The sequence below is a fragment of the Anabrus simplex genome, chromosome 2 (assembly GCF_040414725.1).
Source record: "Anabrus simplex isolate iqAnaSimp1 chromosome 2, ASM4041472v1, whole genome shotgun sequence".
Lineage (NCBI taxonomy): Eukaryota > Metazoa > Arthropoda > Insecta > Orthoptera > Tettigoniidae > Anabrus > Anabrus simplex.
Genome location: NC_090266.1, coordinates 701724117 through 701741601, shown reverse-complemented (window position 1 = coordinate 701741601; position 17485 = coordinate 701724117). Strand labels below are relative to the sequence as shown.

At 39.0% G+C, this 17485-nt stretch overlaps 1 protein-coding gene across 1 annotated transcript in view; it reads right to left on the bottom strand.

Moving 5' to 3' along the window:
* LOC136863662 (FYVE, RhoGEF and PH domain-containing protein 6) overlaps positions 1 to 17485 on the bottom strand; it is a 204628-nt gene that overhangs the window by 37746 nt on the left and 149397 nt on the right. Inside the window, exon 8 of the mRNA XM_067140027.2 lies at positions 14931 to 15113. Coding sequence (XP_066996128.2) covers positions 14931 to 15113 — 183 coding nt within the window. The remainder of the gene's footprint in view (positions 1 to 14930; positions 15114 to 17485) is intronic.

Below are 17485 nucleotides of genomic sequence, written 5' to 3'. Positions count from 1 at the left end.
GAATGTATAATTTTACATGAACTTTGGATGTCATAGGTGTCAAATGATATAATTCAAAATATATCATGTATGTAAGGATTGGGACCATGTTGAAGTTATAAAACTAAGTCTTCACAACAGCCAAGGTACTCGACCGAATTTCTGATTTCTCTTCGTTATTAACCAAAAATATTTATTTATAAAACTTAGGGGTTTAACTGAAATAACCTTAATCTTAGTACATGACTGGAGGAACATTTTTTGAGACTATACCATTAATGGTACCTTTGCATTCTTGCACACATTGAACGTTAAAAATTTAAAAGTTTCAAATTACTAATCAAATTCCACAAGCTCAAAACATATACTAGGCCTGAGTAATAATGGAGGTAATGAAGGTTTCATCTCGATTTTTATCAGAGATCAGTGCTGTCCACTATAAACATAAAATTCTGTCTTACATTTTAAATACAAGGAAGTTAGCTCCAGAAACAAAATTATTCATCAATCCAAAACCGTTTGAAATACAAAGTTATAATTTTACGAGAAGGTTTTCCTTTCATGTTATAGGAGTAAAATATCATATACTTCAAACATTTCTCCCCTAAGGGGTTGAATATACCTTTCTCACGAAATGCTGTAATTTAAAGAACGAGAAATAGCCGCTGCACATAAAATCAATATCTCGGGTTTGAAGGTTAGCCGCGGCTAACTCTCAGAAACACAATATCCATTCTTCTGAAACCATTTCACGCATGAACTTAAATTTTACATGAAGGGTGGTCTTCTACATCCTATATGTTAATAAATATTTTAAAACATTCACCCCCTAAAAGAGCATCCATTCCTCTATTATTGTTCGAAGTACAAAATCAAAATTCCACATGTTGGTCAATTTTATGTCCTAGATATTAAATAAGATAGGGTTTTAAACATTCCAATTCTACTGTATGGGTTTCAAAATGAGTGTTAGATCATAAAATAAATAATAATTCCCACAAAACCGTTTGGCATATGAATCGAAGGTGTATTTTATAGGTTCAGCCAACAGTGGACTCTCCAAAATGTAAAACTTTCAGTTTAAAACCGTAGCGAAACACGAGTATTTTGCTAGTCACATATAAACACAATTGGTTCAACTCATTTGCAGTTATCGTCATTTGGTGTAAAATTCCAGCGTGAGATTTTTTCTGAATAGTCAGGTAAGTTGGACACGTGGGTTTGAAGTACCGACTCTGGAAAATATTCTTTCCGTTAAGAGCTGACAATAAGACTTGAAGTAAAATAAACACAAACTAGTAAAAGTACAGTTCATGTAATGTCATAATAATAATACCGGCAAAAATGAAAACTGTCCAACACAAGAAGGGTTGAGCATCGAAGTCGGGACCCTGCTAAATTTCCCCAAACCGTTCGTATCCAATCGTGTATGAGTGACGTGTCCACCCACCCTTTTTCTTGGATATGAACGTGGATCCCTCATGGAAATTTTACTTTAGGCATTGTTTTTCATTTCAGAACAATGTCAGGTGCAAGCTTTCTGTCATCACCTGTTACAGCAAGCATTGCAGTACACTGCTGTTTTTCGCTTCTGGTAGCGTGTACGATAACACTCAATGTCCCTTTCTTATTGACTGTTCGACTTTGTGGCATATGGAAATTGATTGGCGTCTGATGTTCGGTTTCTTTTTGTGAGATCAAATATTCCTTCACTTTACGCTTCTCAATCACTAAGCGATGAAAATCAATTACTTTTTGGTTGAAATCATTTGTAATTTTTTTGGTATAATGTTGTTCTTCATCGAAGAGAAAGTCCATTTCTCTCCATAAAATAAATCATCCAGCCGCGGCTAACCTTCAAATCCGAGATACTGATTTTATGTGCAGAGGCTATTCCTCGTTCTTTAAAATACAGCATTTCGTAAGAAATGGCATATCCAACACTGCATAACGAAATTATACATTTAAGCAGATCCTCCTCTACTTGCGGAAACTTGCTGTTTGGTCCGCGAAATGATTTGCGAGACTTGCTGTTGCTTGATGTGCACTTACCTGTTACTACCGTAGCGCACGTTGCATTCGGACACTGAATACTTGCGGCCCGCTGCCCTATAAAGTAGAACAATAAAAGTTTGATTTCCACCTATTCAGTACTTTACAAGCAATTATAAAATTAGGATTTCATCCTTATTTTATTCCTAAATTATTAAAAACATAGGACATGATTCGTTCAATTATGTCCTATGTTTTTAATAATTTAGCAATAAAATAAGGATGAAATCCTAATTTTATAATTGCTTGTAAAGTATTGAATAGGTGGAAATCAAACTTTTATTGTTCTACTTTAACTGACTTTCAATACGGAAAAATGAGGATAGTATCCTGCAACCGCTGCCCTATTCCACTATGTTTCAGCGTAACTGATCACCGCGAGTTTATATGATGCAGTATTACTCTAATACTTGCTCGCTGTGAACTAAAATAATTTTGAGATCACAGAAAACGCATGACCCATACCCGAAACACTCATACAATATGTAGGTACCAGACTGGAATAGAGTGTCATTAGTAACTTCTGGGCTGATTCTTTCACTGAACTAGTGCAGTGGTATTTCCTACCGGCTAATAACAGCACGTTGCGCAGTATTTGGAATGCCTGGTTTTGCAATAGGAAGGCTGCTACATGAGTAGTTGACATCTATATTTCGAAACGCATCCGAAGTTGCGTGATGGATATTCGAAGAAGTGGATGTGCCAAATACGTGAACATTTCTTTTTCTCCACTTTAGACCCAAAAATATTAGGATACGTAAATTATGCAAGAGAGTTAATTATGCGAGAAAATACGGTATATACCGGGTGCTTCACCAGCCCCTGATTTTTTTTCAGTGGTAGGTAATCCAACTAGCGCGTATATCATGTCATTAAAAAAAACATTGGTATCTGCCTCTTTATGGCCTTAGTACAACCATACTGTTTATATTATGCTCGCGAATATGGCAGAAATCATTAGGGGCAGTGTTATTTCTATTACTTAAATTATAATGAATGTGGAAAACGATCACAGCTGCAAATAACACTATATTACGTTTGGACAGGAAGTGTCTATAAGGACTACAACATGCTAACAATGCACAGAGGCTCACGGTAGCTAAGGTGGCTAAACCGCGCATCACTGCTGTTGCATCAGCCGAGCTGTGTGGTAGTAGATTCGAATCACAGACTGGTACACTATTTTATTTTTTTGATTAATGCAGTTTACAGTGACTGTAATATGGACGCATATCATCCTGTACCAAAGAATGAATTTTTATTTGGTCCTGCAAAGGACAGTTTTTATCCGATGTTACATAACCAGGTTGGACTATGACGTGATGGTCTGGAGGTAGGAAGTAGGGTACCCTGCTTATTCAGAGTAACAAGTGTTCAAAATGTTGACCATTTTATAGTGTTCATTTAACTTTTTACCATTACGGAGCACGTATCATACATGTTAATTCGACCATACTTTCTCCATAAATTAGAACAGATCAATGTACCCTTCATGGGAATACATCCTGAGGAAATTAATAAGTGCTGTGATGTGACCTGGTAGGTGTGGATTATTATTTGTGTGTGCTGGACTTGGGAGGTTGTGGATTCGAATCGCATGCTGGCCGTCCTGAAAATGGTTTTCCTCGGTTTCCCATTTTCACTACCAGGCAATTGCTGGGATGGTACCTTAATAAAAGACCAAGGCCGATTTCCTTCCCAAACCTTCCCCCACCCATCCTTAGGAGAAAGACGCCAAATCAGAGTGCACCCTTTAAAACCAATAGGAAAAAATATTGATTATTGTATTCCCGCCAAAATGGAGCACCTCTGTTGTTCAAAAAATTTGCCTCGTACTGGATTCGAACCACTACACTGCCGATTCTCACACACCTTGTGCTCTAGCATTTAACCGATTCAGCCACGAAGTCAACTTGCACGATGCTTGCTAGAGGTTTAGTACTTAATATGACTGTTCCACCTTGAAAGATAATTTTCTAGTCAAAGTCTTCAAAAATGGTTTACAGTGTTCATTTAAGATTTTTACATTACAGAGCACGTGGCATAACCTATTATTTTGATCGTATTACATCAGCCCGAAGGCTGGTTTGATCCTCCACAGTTCCGCCAACAGCTGTCATAAATAGCCTAGGCATCACTGAAGAGGCATACTAGGGAAATGAGGAGTGATGTAGTTTCCCGTTGCTTTCCTCACTGAGCCAGAAGTTACTATTACATATCAGTCTGCCAAGCCCACTGAAATGCATGCACCAACTGACCCTATGAGTGATATTTTCACACCATTCATAACAGGGACTGGCTGCATAAGGAATGGTATTACTAGCATCGCTCATACCTTGGTCACCTTCATATTGTCAAAGCCAAGGACGAGACTTTTTTTTTTTTGCAAGTTGCTTTACGTCGCACCGACACAGATAGGTCTTATGGCGACGATGGGACAGGGAATGGCTAGGAGTGGGAAGGAAGCGGCCGTGGCCTTAATTAAGGTACAGCCCCAGCATTTTCCTGGTATGAAAATGGGAAACCACGGAAAACCATTTTCAGGGCTGCCGACAGTGGGGTTCGAACCTACTATCTCCCGAATACTGGATACTGGCCACACTTAAGCAACTGCAGCTATCGAGCTCGGTAAGGACGAGACTGAGACAGGACAATGAAAGTAACAAATTTATTCTAGCCCATACCAGAAGACATAGTGCACTGTAAACACTACATCTCATCAGCAAGGGCATCGTATTATGGGTACCTGTGTTATTTCAAGGTGCAATAAATCATATGTTTGCAAAATGGTCCTCAGTATTTGGCGCCGAATTGTGCATAGTAGTTTTTCCTCTGCTACATCCATGGATCAATTTACAGTAATCACACACTGGTAGGAGAGAGTCTTATCGACCGACCATAAGGAGAAATTTCAAGTTATTTGATGTTCATAAAACTAAATGATAAGGATCTTTAGCTTATATGCGTTATTTGGATTGATTATCTCAGAAAAATAAGGGGCTGGTAAACCACGTGTTATGCGTATATATATATACAGTAGAAGTCCGCTATAGCGAGTATTGCTTATAACGAGAATCCCGCTATACCGACAATATTTTGATGTCCCTTCAAAATTCCTATGTTAAACTGTATATTATCCTTCGGTTACAGCGAGAGCCCTATCACTGACGCATCCGTTAGTACGAGCGATTAAGCGCGCGCGATTTTTCAGTTATCGATATTTATGTACACCAGCCATTATGATGCATGCAATCGATTATCTTCGCATCGTTTCCTCGCTATGTCCACTAGCGAGTTCTCTCGTCTACATTCGAAGGCGATGTCGGGGTCTATTAGTAATACCCGTCGACTGCTCTTCCGTAAAGAAAATTCGAAATGGAAGAGAACATATTTTCTTAACAAATGCGTAAATAACATGTCCGAAAACAGTTCTTAACTCATTAAAAATAAAGGCTGACTAAACGACTGCTTAATTTTAATGCTAAACACTGCAATTAAGTAAAAATGAGATACACCTCGAGATATGGCAGAGTGCACAATTGATTTCACAGGTTAGTTAATATTTTCTCGCGTCTGGTTAAATTACGGAAAGTTTATTATCATGTAAATTTATAGCGAGAAAGTTTATAATCTCTCTAGTGGCGCTTGAAGTATGTTTTCATCATATGTATATTACGGTTAAGTTGGGATAAGTGACGCTGTTTGAATAAGGAAACCGAAACTTTTGCCACAAAATGCGATCGATCATCTATGGTACGGTATGGTTTTCTCATTATGTGCATTTGCGAGCTCTCTCGTCGACATTCGAATGCGATGTTGTAGTCGATCAGTAATACTCAACGACTGCTATTCTCTAAAGAAAATTCGAATGAAATAGAATAACTAGTTTTCGTAATAAATGCGTAAATAACGTGGCCAATAGCAGTTCTTAACTCATTAAAAATAACGGCTGAAGTAAACGATGTCTTAAGTTTAATGTTATGTACTGAAATTAAGTAAGAATGTGATACACCTCAAGATATGGCAGAGTACATAACTGATTTCAGAGGATAGTTCATATTTTCTCGCGTCTAGTTATATTTCGGAAAGGCTATTCACACGTAAATGTTTAGCGAGGATAACTCATTGCTCTACATGCGTATCAAATATGTTTTCATGACACAGTTAGGTTAGGTGACGCCATTTGAAGAAGTAAACTCTGGAGTGATGCCGCATTTCTCCGAATCCAAGATGACGTTTTCTTCCTCAGAATCCCATGCGAAAAATTAAGGGTCGTCTTGCATTCGCGGCCTAACAGTAATGAATACCACTGGCAACCCTCGCGGTATCCACGTTGCTTCTTTTCATCCCAGCACGCACATACAAAATTCGTTGACAATAAGCGACCGCTTCTTTATTATACATCGCTAGCCGTGACAACCGGTTGTGCAGTGCCTGTGTGTAACGTCACTGGATCTCGGGAAATAGTGAAGAGAGAATGACATTCTATTAGCCTCTACAAAAACGTTTCTCAAATCTGCAGAATAGCATCAAAACATGCGAGCCTTCGGATTCGTAGAAAGGCCACGGCTACACAGTGGCAGAGTTATAATGCGTCTACTGTACCTGACTCTAGTAAAATTAAGTTTTATAGACAGCAAGAATATTTTCGTGATGGATAATCGTAAAGATACGTGGAACAGGTATTGCCGGCAAATTGTGAACGGGTTCTCGTCGATATTATGCCAATTTTAAGTTAGCGGTAATGGTTATTAAACACTCGGAAATATAGAATAATTGTGCAGCCGCAAGAAAATATGGCGTAGACCTAACTAAGTCAATATTTGGGGTCAGTGCGAAGACAAAGATACAAAAAATGCATTCAGTGGTTCGCAACAAGGACGCTTTAAAGAAGTCGAAAATGAAATTGTGAGGTATGTGCACGAAAAACGCAAGGGCGGAAAGGCCATACCATGGCGCAATAAACTCGTTCGTTGACCTTCAACGTCCGCGATTAGGCCTAGCTATCCGCTGAAGTTGGCCAAACCCGGCAAGCGAGACGTGCGTGTAGCGGTAGCCGGTTATATCTGACGCTGAGTAAAAATACCGTAAAAGTTTTTATAGACGGCAAGAATATTTTCCTGACGGATCGCCGTATTGTAGAGACGCACGGAATAGGTATTGCCGGCAAATTTTCAACGGGTTCTCTTCGGTATTATGATGCCATTTTTAAGTTAATGATCATTAAACCCGCGGAAATAAAGAATAATTGTGCAGCCGCAAAAAATGCGGCGTAAGGAAACCCAATGTTCGGCGTCTAAAAATTGTGTAAATATGCGTACTGTACAACAAAGGCATTCGTCTGATTTTACAACGCACTTTTTTTAGCATGATTAAAAATTCTGAAGGAAAGAGTGGGGTTCGTCCTGGATTCGGAGAAATACGAAACTGTATTTTTTTTTTCAGAATGAAAATACACACACATTCAAGCAGTATCGGATTTCGAAAAATAACAAACAAGTAAGTCATAGTGTGGATATCATCCGCGGAAATGCAAGTTTTGAACAAACTGATTGCCGTTTCATACCGATTTTAATGTGTATGGGGGGGGGGGTTTCCGAATTTTATAAAAAATCGGATATAACGACAATCCGTTATAGCGAGTAAATTTTCCGCTCTTGTGAATTCTCGCTATAACGGACTTCTACTGTATATATATATGTAACAAGTCCAGGAATATTTTGGTAACTTACGCCGCTGAAGAAAAGAGCAGTTGAAGCTTCTCGAAACATGTACGGATGTTAATGACAAACTATTTATGTATTGACAAGGTGGAATAAGTGTGTTAAATAGATGGAAGTATGATTAAGTTGTCGTCAGTACTGACCTAATTAGTTGACCATTATGGTTAAAATAATTAATGAATAACGTGGCAATGAAAGGGCATCAAATTTACACCACATGTAATAGGTGGATGATATGATATGCCTTCGGATGCACATCCATTTTTTTCTATATTAGTTTACGGTCTGCAGTAAAAAAGAAACCCATTTTAAGTTCCTTTGTGATCTCTAATGATTTTAATTGGCACATTTCAGTCGATACTCCATAATCTAGTTCACGTTTTTCAGTCACGCATTTATAAAGTCATTCTTAAATTTCAGGCAACTGCACACTCTGCCCCTGGATAGCTCTACGATCACAGTTACTTGTTAATAACATTTCCTTCTTCTTCCTCCAATTACCAATACATGATTCACCAATATAACATTTTCTTCTGGCAGTGTGATGATTTCCAACCGTTTCAGCTACCATCACATCATCAAATTTCCCACTCACAATAAATGACTGCAAACACTTTCTTGAATTCATTGCCTGTTACAACTAATGCATCTTCATTGGGAACTTCAAATATTAACTAGAACCATGACAGTTTGGCTCACCCCTAGAACCGCTGATGGATCACTCTTGACCCACTTACCTTTTAAGTGACTTTCGATTATCATACCTGCCAACTTTCAAAATGAGAAATCCAGAAGATCCTCAAGCAGAAATTTTTTTAACACGTGCATGTGTAACAGTCTTAGGACATAAAGAAAAAGGACAGCAGGGGAGGGGGAGATTATAAACAATACTAATACAAGTCAAATACAGTAGAACCTCGATGCATCGTTCCCGGAACTGTCGTTTTCCCGTATTCATCATTGAATTTATTCGGTCCCAAAAATGTTCCATATAAACCAATGTTAAATTTCCCCGCATCTATTGCTTCTCGAACTATCGTTTTATCGCATCAATCGTCGAAAAATTATTTGTTCTCGGTCACAATTTTCTCACATTGATCGACCGTACGTAAGAAAAAAATATGCAAAAGTTTTTTGAATTTAGAGTGACTGCTCAATACTCTTAGCACATAACAGTGGTAACTTGTTACGCGAGAATGTACGAGTGATTCAGAGATGCTAGTCTTGAACAAGGATCTTGTAGTGCTATGCGCAGGCTATCAACGTGCAACCTTACTAAAGCCTCCTGGTGCCAACAGTTCTCCTCGGCCCACTAACCGACCCCTTGAAGTATTCTTATTTACATGAATTAATACGTACAGCATAAAACTCAAATTTGCCATCACTTTTTGTGTTAGTATAGGCTGACTAGGGCTGCCAACTTCGTTGACAAAAATAGAAAATCGCGCAGTGCGCCAGATACGTTTAGTCACAGGGTGATTAATCGTGTCGTACCTTGTGGAGTGTGTGGGGTGCTAGAGGCCTGTTGACCGCTTTGTTGCCCTCTGCCCAATAATCTTCTTACAGGCCGGACCTAACCAAGCCGGACCAATAATCTTTTCTCATAGCCTAGTCTTGTAACTAGTTCCTAAGTTGGCAGCTTCGCACAAGCAGCTGTGACATCGTTTGAGACGCGCCACGTTGAATTTCTAACCTCTCTGACATCGTCTGAGCTGAACTGCAAGAGCTGCGCCGTGTTGGGTATCTAACCTATCGTTCACAAAGGGTCTACAGAATCTTTTCCTAAATACAGGTTATCACCGTAATATCCACGTATATCTTTAATTTGCAATAAGAGAACTGGACTTAAAGGTTTTCAATTATTATGAAATGTGTAAAGAAATGTAAAAGGAAATGGCGTAAAAGTCGCGCTTTTTATTTTCATCTCGCAGGCCTATATCATGGTTGCAATATTTTGATACCGGTATGTATAGTATGAACTAAATGGTTAGCACGTGCTGGCCTTTGATTCGAGGGGTCTCGATTAGGTCGAGGATTTTAACTTTCCTTGGTTAATTTTTTTTTTTGGTATGGGCTTTACGTCGCACCGACACAGATAGGTCTTATGGCGACGATGGGATAGGAAAGGCCTAGGAGTTGGAAGGAAGTGGCCGTGGCCTTAATTAAGGTACAGCCCCAGCATTTGCCTGGTGTGAAAATGGGAAACCACGGAAAACCATTTTCAGGGCTGCCGATAGTGGGATTCGAACCTACTATCTCCCGGATGCAAGCTCACAGCCGCGCGCCTCTACGTGCACGGCCAACTCGCCCGGTAGGCCTAACGGTTCGGAGGCTGTCTGTTTGCCGAATTAAACCTTAGAATTCATCTTAAGTAGGGCCGCATTTTCATATGTGCGTAGATCGCACCCGGCTCCGGAGGCCATGCGCCATTATTGTTGTCTTTATAATAATAATAATAATAATAATAATAATATATTTACATAACAAAAATGTCCCAATACAGTATCTGTATTTTATTATTTTGCTTTCCCACTATTTTTTACGTTGCTCACATTTATAGTTTTCCAGCATCCGTCGTCATTCTCCCCCTGCCCCTGAAAAACGAGGTTTTACTGTATATATTATGATCACCCCTGAAATTAAATGCACAAAATTACATCTTGATGAGTGCCCATCTGTTTTCACTTAACACTGGGAACACCTTCCGTGATCGTATAAAACAAGGAAATTAAGCAGAATAAGCCTCCCGAAAAGAGTGACAATATCGTTTCTTAGTTCAATTCATTACGAACACCACTAACAATACTAAATCACTTAGAAATTTGTTACACAATTCTAAGAGTTTCAGAACTACCGCCAATGTTACACACACACACAAACAAAGCCTTTCAGCTGCTACGCAGCACGACGAATTTACTAAACTTATATAAATTCACAGCCTGCTACTTTTCACGGATTTCTTTTCTTCAAAATCGCAGCCTGCTACTTGTTTGGGAACATCTCATTGAATGAAGTAGCAGTTGAGGTAGAACAGGAGACAAAAGCACGGTGATTATCGATACATTTACCGGTCGAATTTCAAACACTGCATTTCGTATTACCACCGAAAGTCAAACAAATCCAATTTGACCGCAGAAAGCGAAACCTAGCGCGGATATTCAAAATCTGTACATTTTATGGAAAAATCAGAATACTTGGCAGGTATTGATTATGGAAATGAGTTATTGACACTAAATATTAAATTCTTGATAATTATAACATATTTATTTAGTGTTGAACAGAAAATGAAAAACTACGCACAAAGCACAGTACAAATTTCAAACATGCATTGCTGCCTTTACCGTCTACTGTCACATGAGGAGCATATGTAGTAGTCTTTGGCTGTGCATTTGATACAAACAGTTTTTCTGCAGACTTGATACATCAAAACAGTTTTTTCTGCAGGCTTGATACATCACAAATGACTTGTTTCCAGTGCAGTTAGTCTTGACTTGACGTATGCGATTCTCTTGTTTGTGAAGAATTTGTTCAGGAATGTCAGGTCATACTTAGTGCCCTACCTGTTGTGTAAGTTTCAGCTAGTTCCTCTCCTAACTGCAAAGTGAATTCTCTACACTTAAGGTTAGTCTCATTTAGCGGATTGTATACCACCCACGAATATATTCCTGACAAATCCGATAAATTGTAAAAAGTGTGAAATGGCCATCGCCTGAATAGTGTTTTTGCTGAGTACTTACGGGACATTTGATCGACCACATCAACTCCATATTTAGATCTGTCATAAGAGTTACAGTATCTGTTTTCTTCTTTTCACCTCCCTCAATCTGAACATCTGGATACATTGTACTCTGAACGAGAACATTTATGTTCATCAATTGTTAGTGTAGCATCATTGGTCTTCAGCAATGCTGGGGTATACAACTTTTCCTTTGCTTCTTTTTCAAAGACTGGTACTTCTGTACGAGCTCTGTTCATAGTACCAACAAGGGTAGTTGAATTGGTTTTCAAGGTTTCAGCTCACCACTGGGTCTAGAGTCATCTCTTCCAAGATAAGAGAAAGCATTCACAACATACTTCAACATACTTCTGTCTGTATATATCTAGTTTTGAAGCTATGAACTGTGTAAATCTGGAATGACATTTAGAAGGAAAGACTTGCTCATTAATAGTAGCAACATTGTGCATTTGCAATGAAATTATACCAAAGCAAACATCTTATTTTATCCTTTCAGAACATGCAGATTTAACATCATATTTCAAAAATCACATTTTTTCCCCTGAATCTGTTACCTGCCATCGTCGCCTTTAAAAAGGAACACCCACACATTATGGTGAAAATATCTACCAGCAATAACATCATTCACTACATCACCCACCCAGATGGTTCCATATGAATATAAAATTTTAGTATCTCTGGCAATATCTGAAAGTTGATGTGTTTCTTCATCAGATGTAACGATCAAAGGCTCACCCTCCGATTCATAGTCTAAATTTCACCAAGCAATGAGGAAGTTTTGTGTCAAAACTAAGCATATTCAAACAATATCTTAGGCATATCTGGCATGCACAGTTGCCCAGTTGTGACAGAGGATGTGACTGTTGAAAAAGCAGGAAGAAACAAAAGACATATAAAATTCAGAGTTGTACGAACGGATATATTGCCATCAATGATGGATCAAGTCCGACCCAGCAGCGGTTCTAGGTATATATACTTTTTCTCTTAATGGGTTGTCTCCAAAAATATGGAATTACGTGCAGATGTTTACTAAAATTATTGATGAAATGTCAAAAAATTCAGACCCCAAGTAAAACAAGAAGAATAATATACACTAAAGAATTAGCGAATGTTCCAGTAATGACCCAGCCGCGGTTCTAGTGTTAATCAGCTGGTGCACTGTCTGACTGTGATAATGCAGAAGTCACCGACAGAGCGAGATTTCATCCATAGCCAAGTTGCACGACATGAAACTGCTATTGCCGCATTGATGCATACTCGAAACAATGTAGCCTATTATGAGACCACAATATGAAAGGCTTAAATAAGACCCACACCTGGCAATTTCAATGTTGAAGTTTCTGCTGATGAGGGCAAATCAAGTATGATTTATTACTGTTAAATAGAATAAAAACCAAACCCCATGGCACTACAGCCCTTGAAGAGCCTTGGCCTACCAAGCAACCGCTGCTCAGCACGAAGGCCTGTAGATTACGAGGTGTCGTGTGGTCAGCACAACAAATCCTCTCGGCCGTAATTCTTGGCTTTATCGACCGGGGCCGCTATCTTACCGTCAGATAGCTCCTCAATTCTCATCACGTAGGCTGAGTGGACCTCGAACCAGCCCTCAGATTCAGGTAAAAATCCCTGACCTGGCCAGGAATTGAACCCAGCAGGCACGCTACCCCTTCACTACAGGGCCAGCGTTAAATAGAATAATGATGTATTAAAGTAGTGACTGTTTTTAAAAAAGGGAATGATGTGAGTAAATATACATGCCCCAACTTGACTCTGTCTGAATAAGGGGAAATGACGATTACAGAAGATACATCACAGCCATACAGATAGACTTCGGGCACACAAACTACACTGGTAGCTGACCACCGCCAACATGTTCCACGTGGAGCTGATGGCCAGATGTGGCCCTAGCTCTTTTATCACAACAGAAACATAGTAGAAAATCTTTCTGTATAAAACATGATTCTTCAGTGTTATTAATATTACCATATGTACACAAATAATCTGCACTATTGAATCATCCGTGCTATCAAGTTTTAGGAGAGACTTTTTTTTTTCTTCAAAGAAAATTGGCTTTAATTTGTGTTTTATTTACAAGAAATTAATCCTATGTAATATGAGTTTGTTTTAAGAAATGTATCATAATCTTCTCACACTGTTGGGTAGCCAAACTGCTCGATCAGTACTGTCAAGCGATTTGCTTACCTTACCCTGGTATTTGTAATCAGCTATACTAGGGCCCATGAGAGTTGGAATCTGACGCTTAGCTGTAGCATTGAGAAAAACTCTACTAACACAGCTAGAAAATGGTCCGTTTGTATGGCAACGATCACGACAATGACACATTTTAAGGATGCAATCGCCATATGGCTTGGCCTGGCTTGGATTTCTCTCAGTTGTTCTTGTCATACCATTCAGAGTGGTACTGTGTACGTTTTATTGTTTTACATGTTTGTTTTCTGAATATTATCTGTTGTTGTTAGTTTATTTTTACTGGCTGATTAGTGGCTAGTTTAAAATTTTCTTAGTTTTTTTCTTGAGATATGCTGTTAACAATCAGTGTTAAATAATAAAAATATCAATGTGGGTAGTGTTATATTATTTTACATAAGTTCCTTATGAATGACTTATGGATATAAGATTCACACGGACTGGAATTTTATAGGTTATGCATTTGTTGATGTTAATTTCATCAGCAGTTGATGATTTTATTATTGATCCTGAGATCTCATATTTATCGGCAAAGGTGTGCTCTGTCTTAAATGCTGAAGTTATTAGCACGAGCATAGGAACTGGTCAAAGTTCATTGAATTCCATTAAGCCTGCATGTTTTATTAAACACTCAGCCTGTATTAAAGACTGATACATTGCAGGTAGAGGTAACTATGGTAATGCAAGGCATCTTGTAGTTATTGCTTTCATCGCACAAATGTCAGACTCCAACTCTCATGGGCCCAACTATAGTCTCACTTATGTGTTGTAATAAGTGTGTTGGCTGGTATTAGATGTATAGAAACGTGTTGTGCAAAATGCCCGGCGATTACAATTTGTTCTTGGAAGTAACTATTTTTTTTACCAGTCACACATACAACTTTCTCTGACATACTTTCTTCCTGCTGTGTGTTTTCCAATGTAATCTGCCTCTGCAATAACCATAAGCTTTTTTAAGCTGTGAATGAGCAATTACAAGAAAATGTAGCCATACTTAATACGCAGTTCACACTTCACTTCTAACATGCTACTGACACTGAGCAGCACAAACCTATTTTCAAATAATCACTACATTTTGGAAAAAATATGTGCAGAGTGTTTACATATAAACAATACATAAACGTGCATTAACTTTCAATTCATAAAACAACTGTCAAAACAGAGTGAAGAATTATTCACTTCCTTTCCAAGGACAATTTTCGTAAGAAGTGAACAGCAATAACAATTCTTACCTTTGTCACTTGCTCAATTTTGTATCCAAGAACAGGAATAGTTTCCAGAGCAACTACATCTTCAGATGCTTTGTAAGCGTACAACACCTGATCTTTCAAAACAAACCACAGACGTTTCCACGAGCGCTTACTCCGGCGTTGCAGCCAGCCGCTAATCTGAGAGCCAGTATCATTTGCAGTCACCTAGAAAGACCAAGGAACCAATCAGTTACCCTACATCTACAAACTGAAAATACACAAGAATACGTTTCCAGCTTCCACACCAATGCACATAAATCCATCTACCATGATAGACTTCAAAAGGTAAAATTAAGTGCCTCAATCCCAGAATCTCAGGACACAAGACTTTTGATGTCTTTTCTGAGAATTTCCACTGTCACTTGATGCTTTTCAGGTCTGCATCCAAAGAGTAGGACAGACTTAACACTACTGAATATTCAGTGTGGTTTACAGCCTCAGTTTCTTCGATCTTCAGATTGGCTTTATAAATGCAGCTACTGATTTCATCTGTAGTCCCTCCCCATCTGTGGTGATTATGACTAGGCAGTAGAATTCTTGATTACCTGTTCCCTGAGTCTAAGCTCTGTGGTGTTCAAATTCTTGAAGTTTACATCCTTATTTCCTACTTGGTCCTTTCTTGTATTTCCTATCATACCAGTAAAATTTTTAATTTCACCAGCCTGGATTTATTCTCCTGTCTTTTTGTCAGTGACCATGTCTCTGCTGCATATGTCAGTATTAGGCAGTAGTACATCTTAAACATCACACCTCTTTACAATTTATTGGTACTTCCTCCACACCACATCTCTCACACTCTTCTAGAATGCATTTCCCTGTCAAACCCTCTTACTTATCTCCATGTCCAGCCCTGCGATCGGTATCGCTCTCCATAATTTCAAGATTTTGTTCCTTTATTTTTATAATTCTTTCTCCTTCCCTTTCTCCTCTAGTCAACACCACTGACTTACTCTTTTCCACGCTGAGGTTCATTCCATAATTTTCAATAATCTCACTCAACCTGTCGAGTTGCCTTTGTACTTCCTCTATGTTTGCTCCCCAAACCACTATATCATCTGCAAACAGCATTACCTACAGCTCCATACCCCCATATTTTACCTTTGTCTCCTTCACAATTTTGTCCATAACCATTATAACAGTGATGACAGCACATTTTCTTGTTGCAGAACAATTTCATACTCAAACCACTCTGTTCTCTACCACATGTGCCTAGACAATGCTGCAACATTTTTTGTGCATTGCTTGCACAGATTCAATCATTTGTTTTTCAAATCCTTTGCGGTGCATTACTTTCCATACCTCTGCCCTGGGTACATTATCGCAAGCCTTTTCTAAATCAAGGAATGTCATCACCATACATCTTCCATATTACCAATGATTTTCTATTAACTGCCTCATAATGAGGATGGGTATAGTGTTGATCTTCCATTTCAAAAACCATATTGCTCTTGTAATTGTCCTTTCACCTTTCTTCTCATTCTCTTTTCTAGGACCCTTTCAAATATCTTTACTACGTAAGACAAGAGAGTGATTTTTCGCTAATTATCACATTATCTTCTTGCCCCCCCCCCCCTCTTAAATATAGGTATTGAAAGGAAATGGCGTATGACTTTTAGTGCTGGGAGTGTCCGAGGACATGTTCGGCTCGCCAGGTGCAGGTCTTTTGACTTGACACCTGTAGGCGACCTGCGCATCATGATGAGGATGAAATGATGATGAAGATGACACGTACACCCAGCCCCCGTGCATGCGAAATTAACCAATGATAGTTAAAATTCCCGACTCTGCCGGGAATCGAACCCGGAACCCCTGTGACCGAAGGCCAGCACGCTAATCATTTAGCTAGTGGCTTAGGAATTGGAAGGAAGCGGCCGTGGCCTTAATTAAGGTACAGCCCCAGCATTTGCCTTGTGTGAAAATGGGAAACCACGGAAAACCATCTTCAGGGCTGCCGACAGTGGGATTCAAACCCATTATCTCCCGGATGCAAGCTCACAGCCGCGCGCCCCTAATCGCACGGCCAACTCGCCCGGTAAATCATTTAGCCATGGAGCTGGACTAATATAGGTATTATTACTCATTTACTCCAGTCATCTGATACTGATTTTTATTTCCAAAATCTTCCAGATAGGTAGCCTACATGGCCATTGTAGACCAAAGGGGACTGCAAGCAAATATGAATAAATGTTAAGTGAATTCATTACACTTTATATAAATTTTATACAAATATGAATATAAATTTTCAATCAATAGGAAATAGCAGAACAATTTCAGTAACAGCACAATCACAAGAAGATGATAGCAGATTTTTGCTTCGACAGGTAGAACGTAAGGACCCTTTTCGGAGACAGCCCTTCCCAGGGAGTGTCGTCCCTGCCTATGTGAGTCTCAGAGCACAGTGACACGGTGTATAACATCTGGTAAGGGTCCCAGCTCAGGGTTACGAGTGAAGACCTCAATGGCATCTATGGCAGAGAAGGTGGACTATAGAACGGTGGAGATGGTGGAAGAGGCAGACCTGGACTCAGGGTTAAATA